This window comes from Carettochelys insculpta, chromosome 30 (assembly GCF_033958435.1).
Source record: "Carettochelys insculpta isolate YL-2023 chromosome 30, ASM3395843v1, whole genome shotgun sequence".
In the NCBI taxonomy this organism is placed as follows: Eukaryota; Metazoa; Chordata; order Testudines; family Carettochelyidae; genus Carettochelys; species Carettochelys insculpta.
Window position 1 is genome coordinate 9,552,079 of NC_134166.1, and position 16,844 is coordinate 9,568,922.

The 16,844-nt window shown below is 51.9% G+C and overlaps 1 protein-coding gene across 1 annotated transcript in view; it reads right to left on the bottom strand.

Annotated features, from left to right (window-relative positions):
• Nucleotides 1-346: 346 nt before the first annotated feature.
• Nucleotides 347-16,844, bottom strand: part of KCNJ10 (potassium inwardly rectifying channel subfamily J member 10) — a 60,065-nt gene continuing 43,567 nt past the window's right edge. Inside the window, exon 2 of the mRNA XM_074981248.1 lies at nt 347-1,484. Coding sequence (XP_074837349.1) covers nt 348-1,484 — 1,137 coding nt within the window. The 3' untranslated portion in view covers nt 347. The remainder of the gene's footprint in view (nt 1,485-16,844) is intronic.

The window sequence follows — 16,844 nt, forward strand, 5'->3', positions numbered from 1 at the left end:
TCGGTGGTGGGAGGCTGCAGTCCTCTCGCCGTCCCCTAGCAGGCCCTAGTGCCCCAGCCAGTCAGACTACCACCACCACGCTGCCGAAAAGGCGGGAGCAGAAAACGCTTTGGCGTGGAGGAAGAAAGTTACGTCCCAGCTGCTCCCTTGGGCACAGGGGCGCCTGCAAACAGTGAGGGCTGGACTGGCACTTCGGAGTGGGGGGAACTAAAAGCTGCCATCCTCTGGTGCAGTCCTAAAAAGGGTGAAGCATTGGAGATGCCCCATGAGACACGGAAGGAAGGAAGGAAGGAAAAACAGCTGAAGAGAAGGGCTGAAGCCTGGAGCTCAGCATGGGATGAACAGGATCAGACGTTGCTGATGCGGACACTCAGGGGGCTGCCCTCCCGTTCTGATTTCTCCCGGAAGGACTCCTCCAGCTTCAGCTTCTCCGGGTCCCCGAACCGCACCGTCTCATGGACGCAGCACAGGGGCGACACCTTGACCACCTGGTCAAAGAGGCTGAAGTCGGCCACGTACTTGCCGCTGGCCGAGAGGGAGATGACCGGGCTGAACTCGTAGCCCCAGAGGATCTCTTCCGGCAGGTAGGAGGTGCGTACCTGGCAGGTGGCGCTAGTTGACTCCACTGTCCCACTGAGGATCACCACCAGCTCAAAGTCCCCTTCGCCCGTGCGCAGGGCGGTGTCTCGCAAGGGACTGGAGTCATCCACCACGTGGTAGAAGGTGAGGGGCAGGATGAGAAAGGGGCTGTCGGAGGACGTGTCCACCTGGAAGTCCACGTTGACTTGGTTGAGCCGGACGCACTCTCCTTCCTTGGTGAGGTAGGTGTGCAGCAGCTTTCCAGTCACCTGGCAGCCAATCAGCAGGCTCTTGCGCATGTTGGCTACCCGAATCATCAGGCAGGTCTTGCCGTTGTGTTGGGCCACCACCGCGTTCTGGCTGAACTTGATGGTCTCGGCTCTCTTCTTGGGGCGGGCGATCTTGGCCAGGAAGGTGCCGGTGATGAAGATCTCCATGATGGTGGTGAGAACCAGCTGGCTGATGAGCAGCACGATGGCCAAGGGGCATTCCTCGCTGATGTAGCGGAAGCCATAGCCAATGGTGGTCTGAGACTCCAGGGAGAAGAGGAAGGCTCCAGTCAGTGTGTGGACTTGCATGACACAGGGGGTGTGGTTGGCTGGTGGGTCGAACTCTAGTAAGTCTCCGTGCAACAAGGCCACCAGGTACCAGATCACCCCGAAAAGGAACCAGGTGCCGGCAAAGGTGGCTGAGAAGAGCAACAGCTTGTAACGCCACTGCATGTCAATGAAAGTGGTCCACAGGTCCTTGAGATAGAGGAACCGCTTGTCCGCGATGTGCTCCATCCGCACATTGCTCCGGCCATCCTTGGTCATCACGCGCCGTTTGCGCAGGCCAGAGCCGATCAGGGGGCGGCTGTCGGTCTGGGTGGTCTGGCTGTAGTACACCTTGGTGGCAGACGTCATCTAGGAGAGAGAGGGCAGGACATGGTTAGGAGCCACCGCAGGATGTGCTGAGTTCAGACACCACAGGACCATGCAGGCTGAGCACGGACAGCAGTTGGATGAGATGGCCAGGCAGCCTGTATGAAGACTGCAGGTTGGGATAATAGAGCACTAAGTCATTTATTAGTAAAGCTCGTGCTTCTTTGTCAAAACAACGCAGCAGAAATAGAGCACTTTAAAGACCAACAAAAGGATTTATTCAGTGATGAGCTTTTGTGGGACAGACCCACTTCTTCAGGCTGTCCCATGGAAGCTCATCACCAAATAAACCATTTTGTTAGTCTTTTAAGTGCTAAATTTCTGCGGCTTTGTTTTGTTGGAGTACAGACTCACAGGGCCACCACTCTGAATCTTTGTCAATTTAGCCAACTAAATGGAAGGGAGACAAGGGGCAGTTTCTATTCCTCGGTACCTCAAACAGTGCTAAATATTTTATTCAGTGAACGCTGTGGGATTTTTGTTATTGGGGCCCGGCCCTCTCTTTCCAACAGGGACTCCAACAGCAGTGTGTTGACTGGCTCTTCTGATTCCTGGGCTCACTTACAAGCCTTTCTCCTTTGTACACTCCAAATACTGGTGGAGTCTGAAAGAGAAAACTGTTAATTAGCCACAAGGGGGCAGGGTCTTATGAGTTTTACTAATAAATTATCTGGTGGTGCATTATCTTTTAAATTCCCTCAGACGCTTCTGGACAGGGACAACCATACATGTTCGTACAGCCCCCAGTGCAATGAGAAGCCAGCCCATCGTCTCTTCCAACCAAACTACCGGTTCTCTGAGGATTTGCTAGATCTGGAAAGACTTACTCGGAGGTAGCCAATGTGCAGACTTCTCTCATTTCATAGTGCCATGAAACCAAAGGCACCGGCATGTCCTATGGGGAATGACACGGGTGCTAAATCTCCAGGCATGGATGGGAGCATCTCAGTTGCACTGACAGCTGTTCAGTGCCGCAAGTGGAAACAGATGGGCTGTGGCTGTGATTCTACAGGGGTTTTGGGTGAAGCAGAAATTCCGCTGCTCCCTCAGGAGCATCTGTCTGCTCTCATCTGCCAGTCAGACAGACTGACCAAGTGATCCTCCTACCTACCTGCAGACAGGGGCCAGCCTGGCCGATTGAAGTTAGTGGTAAAACTCCTGCTGACTTCACTAGGGTCAACATTTCCCTCAAAGGGTCCATCTGCCCTGCCCAGAAGAACCCGCTCCACTGATTCTCAGAGCCTGGGTCAGTCTGCTCCAGCTCACGGGGCACAGGCCTGAAAACAACAGACAAGACTTTGGGGCTGAGCCTGGAGCCCATGCGCTGAAACCTGGCAGGGGGGAGTCTAGACCCAGGCTGCACCCCCACCCCCAACATCTGTGCTGCTATTTACAGCCCCATGAAACATGTCACTTGACGCAGCTCTGAGGCTCGACGGTGGGGGTCTTTTATTGCAGCGTAGATGAATCCACAGCAACGGTCTGTCTCTTGCCATGTTAATCTGGCTATTGAATGGTTGTCATTTATCTCTCTCTCGTCACGCTCTTCCTACGCTCATCTCTCTCATGGTCCTTCTTTCAATCCCTGCACACCTCCTCTATCTATCCATCCCCCATCCACACCTTCTATCTATCAACCTACCTATCTATCTATCCCCATACAACGCTTCTTTCTTTCTTTCTTTCTTTCTTTCTGTGGCTATGTCTACAATACAGAGATCTTTTGAAAGAAGCTCTTCTGGAAGATCTCTGCCAAAAGAACCTCTTTCAAAAAAGCACGTCCACACACAAAAATGCAGATCAAAGACGTGATCTGCTCTTTCAAAAGACCAGTCCAGGGACGGAAAACGAAGACTGTTCTTTCAGAAGAAGGGCCCTGTGGAGCGGCTACACATCTTCTTTCAAAAGAGGGCGCTCGCCCTGAAAAGGGAACGGCAGAGCGATTTCGAAAGGAGCACCACACTTTTTTGATTTACTTTTGAAAATACACTTTTGTGTGTGTAGAGGCTCCACAGGCTCTTTTCAAAGAACTTTCTAGTGTAGATGCAGCCTGTCTGTCTCTCTGTCTGTCATTGGCACCTCCCTCTGTTCTGCCCTCCCACTCCTCAGTGTGGGAGGGAGGGGTGTAGTGTTAAGGGTGTAGAGCTGCAAAATATCCTTGGGTGGAATTAACTTTTCCACAGTCTGGAGCAGGAGGGAGGTGGGCAATAGCGGCAGTGGGCTTCCCCTGTCCTACCCCCACCCCCGTACTCCCGCCTGAGACATGACTTTCTGCTGCAGCAAAGGATCTAGGGATTGCAGCTAGGGAGGGGGTGGACATGGCTGACCATCCCTTTTGAGATGGGAAGCGCATCAGATGTGGACCTCCTGCTCTAACTCTGCACGCCTCTGCAACCTGAGCATCTCCATTAGATGTAAGCAGTACAGGGCCTATGACACACACCTGGGCTGTTCAGTACACTAGCATGTGAAGCTCTGAGACCACTGGGCTCAAGCCTGGGTTAGAACTGGGCAAGCAGCTGGATCATATTTGGAGATGACCGATATGGGACTCAACTCCCCAGACCCTCGGAGCAGCTTACGGGCTGGGAAGATGTCCAGGGCTCAGGGCAGGTACTGTTAAGAGCAGAGGATATTATGGTTCTGACTCTAAGCTCACCCCAGGGCTCTTCCTCAGGCTGCTAATCTGGTCCTCACAGGTCCTCACGGAGTATTTTTTTTCAGCCTGAAGACTCTCTGGAGACTTGGAGAAGGTTCCCAAACCCAGCACACCAGAACTTTCCAAACCTTATAGAAGAGCTTGCTTGAGGATAAGCCTATTCTTATTTATTTGTATGACAGTAGCCTTAAGAGGTTCCAGCTCCAATTGAGGTCCTATGGGGCCTGGCACTGCACTGTTTCTAAGGGGCCCAGCGTCCCCAAACAGAGCTTACAGGCTATGGGAGAGGGGAAAGGAAGTGTTGCTTTCTTCTCTCTGCCTCTTACAGATGAGGCGCTGTGGCAGATCCCCAAAGAAATGCAGGACTCTAACTCCAATTGAGGTAATTGTAAGTATCTTTGCGGCTCTAGGCCTAAATGAGTCACACAAGGCCACGCGGAGAGTATGTGGCAGAGAAGGAAACTGGACTGCTGTTGTCCAAGGGCTGGTTTAGTTCAGGGCTTTTACCTTGTGATGGAGTAGTCACCCCACACGGGAGCGGAAGGGGTTAATGGAGGCTGCATGGGCCTGCCACACCCTGTCTCAGACAGGAGCAGTGGATGAGTCCTCCAAGCAGCCTAGAGAGGCTTTGCAGAAAGTAGCCAATCAGAGGAAGGCTTCATGGAACAGCCATTCAGGAGCCAGGGGTTCACATAAAAGGAGCCGCCCTGGGGGCCAAAGATGGTCAGTGGCTGCTGGGCACCCAGGGGGAAAGCCAGGTGCTCCTGAGAGTGTGAGAGGAGTGGCCCTACTTTGGACAGGGGGCGGGTGACAGATGCTGATTGGCTGGGGCTAGCCGGCTGAATGCCAGGAGCTGAGGGAGAAGAAGGTGCTGGCCCAGAGAACAGACACAGAGGTTACAGAGTCTGGCAGCATCCCTGGTCTTGCTACTCCAGACCTCCTTTCCCCAGAAGATGTCACTCTAACCCCATCACTGGCCAGAGCCCTGTGATCTGGCTACTGTATCTGGAGTTGCTATTCCTGGTTAAGTGGGCAGTGTAGAAAGATCACTAACCAGGCTGCTAAGTAGATCATGGCGTGATAGCAATCACTCCATGGCTACGTCTACACGTGAAGCCAACATAGAAATAGCTTATTTCGATGTAGCAACATCGAAATAGGCTATTTCGATGAATAACGTCTACACGTCCTCCAGGGCTGGCAACGTCGATGTTCAACTTTGACGTTGCACGGCACCACATCGAAATAGGTGCTGTGAGGGTACGTCTACACGCCAAAGTAGCACACATCGAAATAAGGGTGCCAGGCACAGCTGCAGACAGGGTCACAGGGCGGACTCAACAGCAAGCCGCTCCCTTAAAGGGCCCCTCCCAGACACAGTTGCACTAAACAACACAAGATACACAGAGCTGACAACTGGTTGCAGACCCTGTGCCTGCAGCATGGATCCCCAGCTGCCGCAGAAGCAGCCAGAAGCCCTGGGCTAAGGGCTGCTGCCCACGGTGACCATAGAGCCCCGCAGGGGCTGGAGAGAGAGCATCTCTCAACCCCCCAGCTGATGGCCGCCATGGAGGACCCAGCAATTTCGACGTTGCGGGACGCGGATCGTCTACACGGTCCCTACTTCGACGTTGAACGTCGAAGTAGGGCGCTATTCCGATCCCCTCATGAGGTTAGCGACTTCGACGTCTCGCCGCCTAACGTCGAAGTTAACTTCGAAATAGCGCCCGACGTGTGTAGCCGCGACGGGCACTATTTCGAAGTTAGTGCCGCTACTTCGAAGTAGTGTGCACGTGTAGACACAGCTCATGTCAGCGGCTCAGGTGGAGCTGAGCAGCTCTCACCAGGCATAGATTTCCTACCCCGCTGCCAGCTGGGACAGCTGGATACGTTTGCATTATAATCCTGCTGGAGCCCAGGGCACTATGGCACTGGGTACTGTCCTGTCCCTGCCCCAGAGGGTTTGGAGTCTAAATAGACAAGGGGTAAGATAGGAGGCATCTTGTCCTAGATTGTTGGCCAAGCCAAGAATAGCACGACCATCTCCAATTCCCAGGCTAGCCTGCTAGTCCACAAAAGAGAAAACAGATGGAGATGTACATAACTCATAGAACTGAACGGGTACAGTCCCCTGGCCTCTCGGCAGAACCAATCACCACCCCTGACAATTACAAGTTTTATTTTTAAATCTATTTGCCCCAGACTCTAAACTGCAGCAAGGGAGGTTTAGGTTGGACATTAGGAAAATGTTCCTAACTGTCAGGGTGGTCAAACACTGGAATAAATTGCCTACGGAGCTTGTGGAATCTCCATTGCTGGAGATAGTTAAGAACAAGGTAGATAAATGTCTGTCAGGGATGGTCTAGACAGCACTTGGTCCTGCCATTGAGGCAGGGGGCTGGACTCGATGGCCTCTTGAGGTTCCCTCCAGTCCTAGTGTTCTGTGATTCTAAGGGGCCTCCTCAAGGGTTGACTCACAACCCTGGGTTTACAAGCCCAATGCCTTCAGCTACCTGAAGGGGGGGCTCCAAAGAGGATGGAGAGAGGCTGTTCTCCGTGGTGACAGATGGCAGAACGAGGAGCAATGGTCTGAAGTTACAGCTGGGGAGGTGTAGGTTGGATATTAGGAAAAACTATTTCACCAGGAGGGAGGTGCAGCACTGGAATGTGTTACCCAGAGAGGTGGTGGAATCTCCATCCCTAAAGGTGTTTAAGTCCTGGCTTGACAAAACCCTGGCTGGGATGATTCAGTTGGGGTTGGTCCTGCATTGGGCAGGGGCTGGACTCAATGACCTCCTGAGGTCCCTTCCAGCCTGAGGATTCTATGATTAGCTGCCCAAAGATTTTACTCTGCGCTGCCCTTGGGCTTACACAGTCTGAAGGAAGGAAGGGCTTTGGCCTGGCCCATAACCCTCCAGAGTTCAGCCTGCAGGTGATTACTTTCACCATCTGATGAGTTCTCCCTTGTTAACCCTTTGCAGCTAATTCCCAGGGGTGACTCGGAGCAGTGCGCGCTGTACACTGTGGTGAGCAGGACAGGGAGCTGGGATGAGAAGAGGGTGATGGTGCGACTTTTCCCATTGTGTGGGCAATAAAAGGATCGAGTGCGAGTCCTGCTTCTTGTATTCACAGCGATAACATGGCCAGAGCCACCACTCGCTGCAGACCAGGCCAGCAGGGGAGGGTGTCTCTGATCCTACCTAGACGGCCCTTGTTACCAGCGCTTGCTCCAGCACAGCAAGGCAGGGCTGTAATTTTCCTCATGCCCCCAGAGCCTCCAGTGGGAGTCAGGCCACTAAGTAGCTTTGCTAGTCAAGCCCAGAGTGACTGGTCCCAGATCTGTGTCAGGGCAGATAACTGAGCCCAGGCAGCCAGTCCGTGCTTCTCCTTAGGGCAGGGCTGCCACTGTCAGACACATGCAGGGCAGTCCCACCCCTCAGCTGTCTCTGCTAGCTGGGTTACGCACCACATGGCTATCAGCTGGGAGCCAACACCAGGGCTCACTGCCATTTTGCTGGCATGGAAATTTGCAGTGAAAACAAAATATTTTGCTTTTCGTCTCCCTCCATCCCTGCCAATCCACATCAACGTTCATTTCCTGCTGGAGGGGAGAATTACTTGGCAAAACTCTAGCCCGCTTGTGTCCAGTTTTGTGGGCTTTTGGCTGAGGTTCGGCCAGCCACGGAAATCCACATGACCACTTGTAATTGACATGGTCACTGAGCTCCTTGGGAAGAGCATGACCTGGATGATCTGTGGAAGCGACTCATAAAACAGGATGGGTGTGACAGAAAAGCAGTTCCATCCCTACTATCATTCCGTAGACCGCAGTGGGTTACACCAGGGGTTTAATCTGGCCCATTGAACCTTTCGCTCCTAAAGTTTCTGGCTTGCTATGAGCCACTCACGAAGTAGTTTAACAGCATCCACACAAGAGGCTTAAACAAAATTAGTTTTGAAACCAGAGCTTGGTTGGCAGATGATTTTCCCCTGTGAAAAGTCCAGGTTTTCGCTGAAAAGCAATAACCTAACAAAAGTAAACCACCCTGTCATGTTTCTTCAGTTCTCAGCCATGAAAAACTGAATTTTTTTCTCTTTTTTCCTTGTGAAACCCAGAATATTTTTGTCAAAAAAATGAAGATTCCCCCAATAGGTTTTCGACTAAACCCCATCTAACAAAGGAAACATTGCCAGACCTGTGAGTGCCAGCATTAGTGAATCCAGGGCAGCTTTGTGTGTGTGCCAAGAAGGCCCTTGTGATCCTTAACTCAGATTAATGTCAAAGTTCTGTGCAACCTGGTGGGAAGAAACAAACCCTGGGGGTTTCCTGCCCCTGCCCTAGAAAGAGCTGGTCGTTTCACCCCAGGGACCACCTAAATGCCATGAGCCATCTTAACCCACTCCTGCCATTGATCTGCTCCTGACTCTAGACCGTATCTCCTTCCAGCTCTTCCTGGTTGCACCAGTCTTCTCCCATGGCTTCCTGCGACCTCCTGCCTGTATCTCTGCCACAACACCCTCCCTCTCCAGCTCCTTCGTGAAGGCTGCCCAGGCTTGGTCCTTCTTTTCCCTGCTGAAAGAAGGTCTTGGCTATGATTTGCATGCAGCACCATGCACAATTCAGCTGAATAGCTTGTAAAAAATTCTACCAGTCTCCCCCCCATATACCACCCTACCTATCCGTCCATCTAACTACCCTCAGATCCTCCTTCTCCACCCCTCTCGAGCCTCTTTTGGACGGGGTTGGGTGTATCTGCTATGACATGTCCATCACGTGCTCGTTAACCTCCTCCCCAGGCAGGCTGGGGCACATTTCTCTTGGTCACATGCACTGGGATCGTCCAATACCAGGATCCATTAAGCACCAGCCTGGCCGATGCCCTGATTGGATCAGACCCCCCTTCGCCAGGTTGGGCAGGCTAAGATCCTTCACCCCAAGAGACCCCCTCTTCCTCCTTTCACTGATGTCAGTTTTCCTTAGTGCTCCAGAGGAGGGGAGGCGCTGGGCCGGGAGAATGCGGGAACACGCATCCCCTGCAGTGCAACAGCCTGTCATCCGGAATGCCTCATACACTCAAATGCTGTATCACCGCATGGCTGAGGAGTAAACGGGAAGGACAGCTGCAGTCACAGGAAGGCAGGAGTATGCCAGGCACAAGGCACAGCTCTGGCACGAGTGGAGAGGTGTTTACAGCTGATCTTGCAGCGAAAGCACAGGACTCGGCAGCTGGATGCCTGGGTTCTCTTCCTTGCTTTGCTATTGTCCTCTTCGGGAAAACCATGCTGTGCCTCAGTTTCCCCCGAAGTACTACAGTGAACTATTTTCCCAGGGCTGCTGTGAGGCTGATCAGTGTCTATAAAGTTGTGTGGGATGCTCAGGTGCAAAGGGTCATAGGCAGCAGTAATGACTGATGGCACAGGCACACGTAATTAGTGAGAGGAAAGAGCTGGCTGAGAAAGGCCAAGTCCCAGGCCTATGGCCCCAGTCTGGTGCTCTCCCCAGCTATTTGGCACACGCGTAGGTCTTAGCTATTGATCTCAAAGCACTTTGTCAGACCAGAGCAGCTGTGCTCCCAGCAGGGTAAACTGAGGCACAGAGCAGCACCGTGACTCACACAGGCCCAAGCCCATGCCTAAGTAGGGCAGGACCCAGGCAGCCTGGCTCCAAATCTCCTGTTTTACTCAGCAGATAACTTTCCAGAGCTGGGAAGAGAACCTGGGATCTCTGCTTCTTTTGCCTCATGTGCCCCACAGCTAGCGTCTCGGAGCTGAAATAGGGAGCTAGGTGTTAGGACTCCCAGCTCCTAGAGCCTGCTTGAAAAGGGCAGTGGGGACTAGTGGTTAAAGGGTTGTGGGAGGGAAGGCTATGAGCCAGGATGCCAGGGTTCTAATTCCAAACTGGGGAGGACAGTGATTAAAATAGCGGCTGTGAGCCACAACTCTGGGGTTCTCAGCCAACCCTGAGTTTTTCAAAGCACATGAGTCTGTTCCCCTGGCTCTGTCCATAATCAGCCCTGAGCCTGTTTCTGCCACCTACCTTATGGCAGATAGTGGTTTAAAAATCATGAGGTTTTTTTTAAACTCAGTAAATGTGGAAGACTCTCTGTTTGCCTTGTTTTCTGAGCCCTGTGTCACAGTTTCAAGCTTTTCTCCACAGTCACATGGGCTGGGCACGTCCGTTTCCTTTAGTGCAGACGTCATCTCCTGTGCCTTCTTGGGTCCAGCACTTGGGGTTTCAAACCTCCCACTTCACTCACTAGAGACCATTAGACCCACCAGGATTGTCTCCCCAGCTCCTCGCTAATGGATTCATCCCTAGAGCTGGGAAACGAATCTGGGAGGCCTGGTTCCCCTACTCTAGCTCTAGATAGAGGAGCCATGGGGCAAAACTACAGGGGGTCGTGGTGCACCCAGAGCCTCCCTTCTCACTTCTGGCCTCACCCCACTTCCAGCAGCTGTGGTCCTGTCTGCTCTGCTGCAGGATTCTCTCTGTGCCAACCTCAGGACCAGCTGCATGTCCAAGGAGCTGGGGTGACTGTCTACCGGGGGACCAGCCAGGAGGCGATGTGGGATAGTGTGGGGATGAGGTGGACACAAGGGATGGGAGTTAGTTGTGTGCATGACATGGCAAATTCTGGGGGTTACCCTGCAGTGCAGGCTTTGCAAGCACTTCCCTGGAGAGCTGCTAGCTCAAAGGAAAACCATCACCACTACACAGCAGCGGTTTCTCCTTCGGTGGCATCCTGCAATCCTGTAGGACCACAGTGCCTCTGGGCCTTTTTCTGCCCTCTGCCTTGTGATGTCTCATCCTCGTAGATGCTTGAACATTCCCTCTTCTCCCCACCTCCCGCCCAGCAAGAAGCCTCAGCTTCATGTTGTGTACAGTTTTGCTGACCGAACCCTAAAACTGCCACCAGAGCTGACATCTGAGTCTCTCCCCCAGGTCCCCCGGCTCTGCCTCTAATTCCTTGTCTGCTGGGTCCAAAAAGAACAGCTGATGGCAAAGGAATTCTAGCCCATGGGGGGCCCAGTGCTGCCTCTGGCTGAACAGGAAGAGGTACACTTAGGCTAAGTACTAGTTATAATAATAATCCATAGAAAGAGAAGAAAAAATCACCTAGAGGCACAAGGTAACTGACTGCTGCTTTTCCTGCTGGGACCGTGTGAACCAACCAGGCAAATTAGCAATGGGCCAAAGGAACAAGCTTCTGCCTGGAGCTCCTGTAAATAAATCAGTGAGGGGGACATAAGTGGCCCTTGTTTGCTCTCATGCAATCTGGTAGAGAGAGAGAAAGAGAAATAGCATAGCCTGCTCTGAGGGTCTCCAGCTAGCAGAAGGAGCCCACGCACAGCCGAAGGAAGAATTCTGCAGCTTGCCGTGAGGGCACAGAGCCAGGTAAGTGGAGATTTGGCAGGACCACAGAAGACGGCTTCCCTGGGGCAAGAGGCATCCAGGAGCTGTGACGTCCAACTTCAGAGGAGAGAAAATGGCAACTGTTCTGGACAACGTATTAACACTCTCTAGCACAGTTGCCATTTTCTCTCCTCTGAATTTGATGACATTTGATGACAGTCAGAGCTCCTGGGTGGTGAACATTGAACATTTTGAGAAATTTGTAACCTGCTATCCCGTCCCAAACAGACAACGAGTTTCAACCTGGCTGACAGTGATGGGTCTGAAGACACAAGGGCATTGTCTACACTAGCCCCAAACTTCGAAATGGCCATGCAAATGGCCATTTTGAAGTTTACTAATGAAGCACTGAAATACATATTCAGCGCCTCATTAGCGTGCGGGCGGCCGCGGCACTTCGAAATTGACGCGGCTCGCCGCCGCGTGGCTCATCCCAACGGGGCTCCTTTTCGAAAGGACCCCGCCTACTTCGAAGTCCCCTTATTCCTATGACCAGATGCATGACCTGTTGTCTGCAGCAATGCCCAGAACTACGACCTACTCCTACCCCATCAATGCTAGCAAATTGATATTGGTTCAGTGAGAAACATCAAGGGAAAGGGGAGTCAGTAGTGTGACCCACACACCTATCTATCTTGGTGCCACCAGGCTTCTTGTTGTTCCCACACACCTCTGGGTGGTTCACTGTCCCATGTAGTGGTACGCAGACCACATCACAGAGAAAGAATAAGTGTCTTCTGCAGCCTAAGCTGAGAGGCAGGTGGCCTTTAGCTCGAGCTGTAGAGGTGCCTGCACTAAGTTACAGAGGTCCCAGTTTCTGGTTTGCCTGTGGGCAGTTACAGAAGCACCACTCTTTGAAGCTCTCAGGAAGTGGTTAATGCACAGCCAGTTAGACAACTGTTAAATGACATCCTGCAGGACTCACCTGTTTCTGGCACTACCAGGCGCAGAAGTAGGATTAGCACTTACTTTTCAGAAGGCTGCTGAGATAGGAGTTGCTCTGTAGCTTGTGGAGAAAGGTTCTGTAGAATTTAGTATGAACTGAGAAGCTTATTTCCTGCAGTGGTGAGACACAGGATCACGGCGACAAAAAGAATGGCCGTTTGTGCACAAAGGACACTTGCTGAGAAGGGTTAGGGGGTTTGCCAGGTTATCATCAGAAAGGGCCAGAAGAAAGGACACATTGCCATGACCTCTCACATAGTTCAATAACCAGCAACACAGAGTAACCTTCCAGCCAATAAGACACCTGTGAAGACTAAACCTAAGAAAGGATGGATGACAGGCTAAGTAGCAGTGCAGCAGAAAAGGACCAGGGCATTACAGTAGATGAGATGCTGCAAATGAGTCACCAGTGTGCCTTTGTCGCCAAGAAAGTGAATGGCATATTGGGGAGCATTAGGAGGAGCATTTCCAGCAGATCTAGAGAAATTATTATTCCCCTTTCGGTGAGGCCACATCTGGAGTATTGCATCTGCTTCTGGGTCTTCCAATACAGAAAGGATGTGGATGTATTGGAGAGGGTCCAGTGGAGGGCAACAAAAATTATTAGGGGGCTGGTGCACATGACCTGGAAGGGGAGGCTGAGGGATTTGGGCTTAAATCTGGGCTGGAAGGGACCTCAGGAGTCATCCAGCCTAATCCCCTGCCTAAAGCAGGATCAACCACTACTAAATCATCCCAGCCAGGACTTTGTCAAGATGGGAGTTAAAAACCTCTAGGGATGTAGATTCCACCACCTCCCTAAGTAACACATTCCAGTGCTTCACCACCCTCCTGGTGGAATACAGTAGATCCCTGACTTATGTGGGGGTTGCGTTCTTGCAACCCCCGCGTTCGTCAAATTTCCTGTGCAACACAGGAGACCCAGGAAACTGAGGGGGGCGCCAGCCCTGGTCAGTTTCCTGGACCCCCGACAGTAGAGGGGAGCCAGGTGAGGCAGCAGCTTGGCTCCAAGCTCCCCCTGCTGGCAGGAGCCGGGAAGATGACCAGTACGTTGTTGGTCAGTTTCCTGGCTCCCCACCACTTGGGAAGCCAGGTGCCGCTGCCCTCCCAGCTTCCCCCAGCTGGGAGAAGCCCCACCAGGCAGACAGCTGGAGGAAGCCAGGGGACAGACAGCCGCAGAGCAGCTTCAAGTTGTGCTCACCTCGTGTTAATACAAGTTAAATGCAAATCGAACTCGTGCATTTCACTTAACTGTGCTTTTTCCTAATGTCCAACCTAGACCTCCTCCACTGTAACTTGAGACCACTGCTTCTTGCTCTGCCAGCCCTCACTACTGAAAACACCCTCCCTCCACCCTCTTTAGAGCCCTCCTTCAGAAAGCTGAAGGCTGTCATTAAATTGTCCCTCACTCTTCTCTTCTGCAAACTAAATAAACCCAAATCCCTCAGCCTCTCCTCTTAGGTCATGTCCTCCAACTCCCTAATCATTTTGGTTACCCTCTGCTGGACCTGCTCCCATGCATTCACATCCTTCCTATACCGGGGGGACCCAGAACTGGACACAATAATCCAGCTGTGGCCTCACCAATGCCGAATAGAGGGGAATAATAACGTCTCTAGATCTGTTTCTTGACTGGAAACCACTCCCCCACCCCCAGCCTGTTGTCCCCATTGGAACTGGGGTGCTTTGTTGAGTGTGGCTATGACCTCATGCCTGGGGGCCACGGTGCCCATCACCCCCCCCTTTTGCCTCAGGGTGGCTGGGGAGATGGTGCATGACGGGATGAAACCTTCCCCTTCTGGAGCCTGGGGTGGGAGGGACACAAAGAGTGAAGGGAGAGAATGGGGATGGAAGGTGACAAGCCAGCCTGAAGCGCAGAGGGGCTCTGCCTTCTTACATAAGGCCCAAGAGCTGAGCTTTCTCTGCACTCGCTAATCCCTGTCCGGTGAGATAAATGGAACCAGACAGAGACAAAACCCGCTGGGGAAGAAAGCGATGTGTGTTTCCGACTGTGCCACAGCCAGACACCTCCCCCCCCAGCTCCCCCTGCAGCCCGGATCTCCTTTCCTGCAAACAGAAAACAAGCCAGGCGGGAACAAGAAAGGCCCTTTTCATCCTCGCGTCAATGTTTGGAAACTTGTCCTGGAAGCAAAGCGCTCAGCTTGTCTCCCCATACCCCACCGGTCCCCGCACCACCCTGTCCTCATCCATTGGTTTTTCCGGTGGCTGGTGGAAGGGGGCGGGGGCGGGCAGGGCAGAGCTGGGTGGCAGAAAGGGGCTGGAAGTGTCTTCTATGCATCTCCCCCCACCACTCTCTGGATCACCGATCTCTATCCTGACAGGCTGTTTGTGCATCTGTCTGGCTGCTGGAAAGAGGGCAGCACATTCTTTGCCCATAGTCCTTCTGCAGTTGGCACCACCGGCTTCCTCTCCCCAGGCCCGGGCAGGAGGTGTGGCGCTCATAGCCTCGGGTCACTTGGGGCGAGGATAAATCTCCCTTCATTATAATGCTGAGCTGAGATGGATCTGAGGGGGTGGGGCCGCTAGGTAGCATTTTGGGTCCTTTCTGTCAGACTTGGCCTGATCTTTGGCTGAGTCATCGAAATAGCCATGGCACACTCTCCTCAAACACAGCGTCTCTGTCCCGTGAGGGGTCCCTCAAACGGCCGGTGCATCCGGCCACCCAAGAAGGACAGAGAAAGGCTGAACAGAGTGGCTGGCCAGGCCCCAGGGGAGCCCTGTGTTAATATTCTGATACTGGGCTGCAGCTCACAAAGAGTTCGGCTGCATTCCCTGTCACGGGCCCCATCACCCCATCTGACATCTCTCCTACACCTTCACCATGAAGGATGCTGACAAGCTGACGGCCTTTTACTTCTGGCCTTCCAAGTGAATCAGATGACATCCACAGTGACAGACTTTTTTTTTTTAAATCTCCCTCCCCAGGGTCTCCTCCCAACCCAGCTCTTCCAGCATGGCCAGCTCCTGTGAGCATCTCATTGTGTGATGTGTACTGTTTTTCCTCAAAGCTCCGGCTCCTGGAGCCATGGGATTATGCGCCTCTAGGTTGAATGGAGGAGCTGGAAAATGCGAGACCTGAAGACTCTTTTATTATTACCCTGATTTTTAACCCCCACATACAATTTCTGGGGGGGGATTGCTCATGATTTTTGAAAACTCAGAGAGGGCAGAACTTGTGCAGACACATCTCCGTGTTAATCATTTTACAGTGTAGCTACATCTCTGTATGAATCATTTTCATATGAGTGCAGATCAGCATTTCCCAAACTGTCTTCCACAGAACACCGGCGTCCCATGTGATGTGAAATGTGTGCCGTGGAAAAATTTTGATGCTAGCGATATTTTTCCTTCTAAAATATTAAATAAGAAATTATGTGTGTATCAAAGATACTAAGGTATTTGAATAGTATTTAGATTGTACGTATATTAATATTTATAATGCATTTTTATAATAGGATTGTTGTTGTGTGACTCACACCAACACAGATGCAAAAACACTTTTCACATTAAAAAAAACCTGTCAAATGTAATGTATTTTTATTTTCCAATAGTTTGCTGTAAAAACAACAAATGTATAAAAACACAGAATTTAAGAAAAAATATTTTCTGTTTCCTTTTCATAAAAATGATTTTTAGGCTTTAAAGAAGGACAGTCCTTTTTTGAACAATATTGTCCTTTAAAGAACAACACTATCCAACCTTCTTTCAGCTGCTATATTGATGCTTTGTATTGGGTTTGTACTTAATTTTTAATTTTTATACTTATTAGGATTGCAAACCATCCTCCTATCAGGAGGACATTAGGGCTACGTCTACACGTGAAGCCAACATCGAAATAGCTTATTTCGATGTAGCAACATCGAAATAGGCTATTTCGATGAATAACGTCTACACGTCCTCCAGGGCTGGCAACGTCGATGTTCAACTTCGACGTTGCGCAGCACCACATCGAAATAGGCGCTGCGAGGGTACGTCTACACGCCACAGTAGCACACATCGAAATAAGGGTGCCAGGCACAGCTGCAGACAGGGTCACAGGGCGGACTCAACAGCAAGCCGCTCCCTTAAAGGGCCCCTCCCAGACACAGTTGCACTAAACAACACAAGATACACAGAGCTGACAACTGGTTGCAGACCCTGTGCCTGCAGCATGGATCCCCAGCTGCCGCAGCAGCAGCCAGAAGCCCTGGGCTAAGGGCTGCTGCCCACGGTGACCATAGAGCCCCGCAGGGGCTGGAGAGAGAGCGTCTCTCAACCCCCCAGCTGATGGCCGCCATGGAGGACCCCACAATTTCGACGTTGC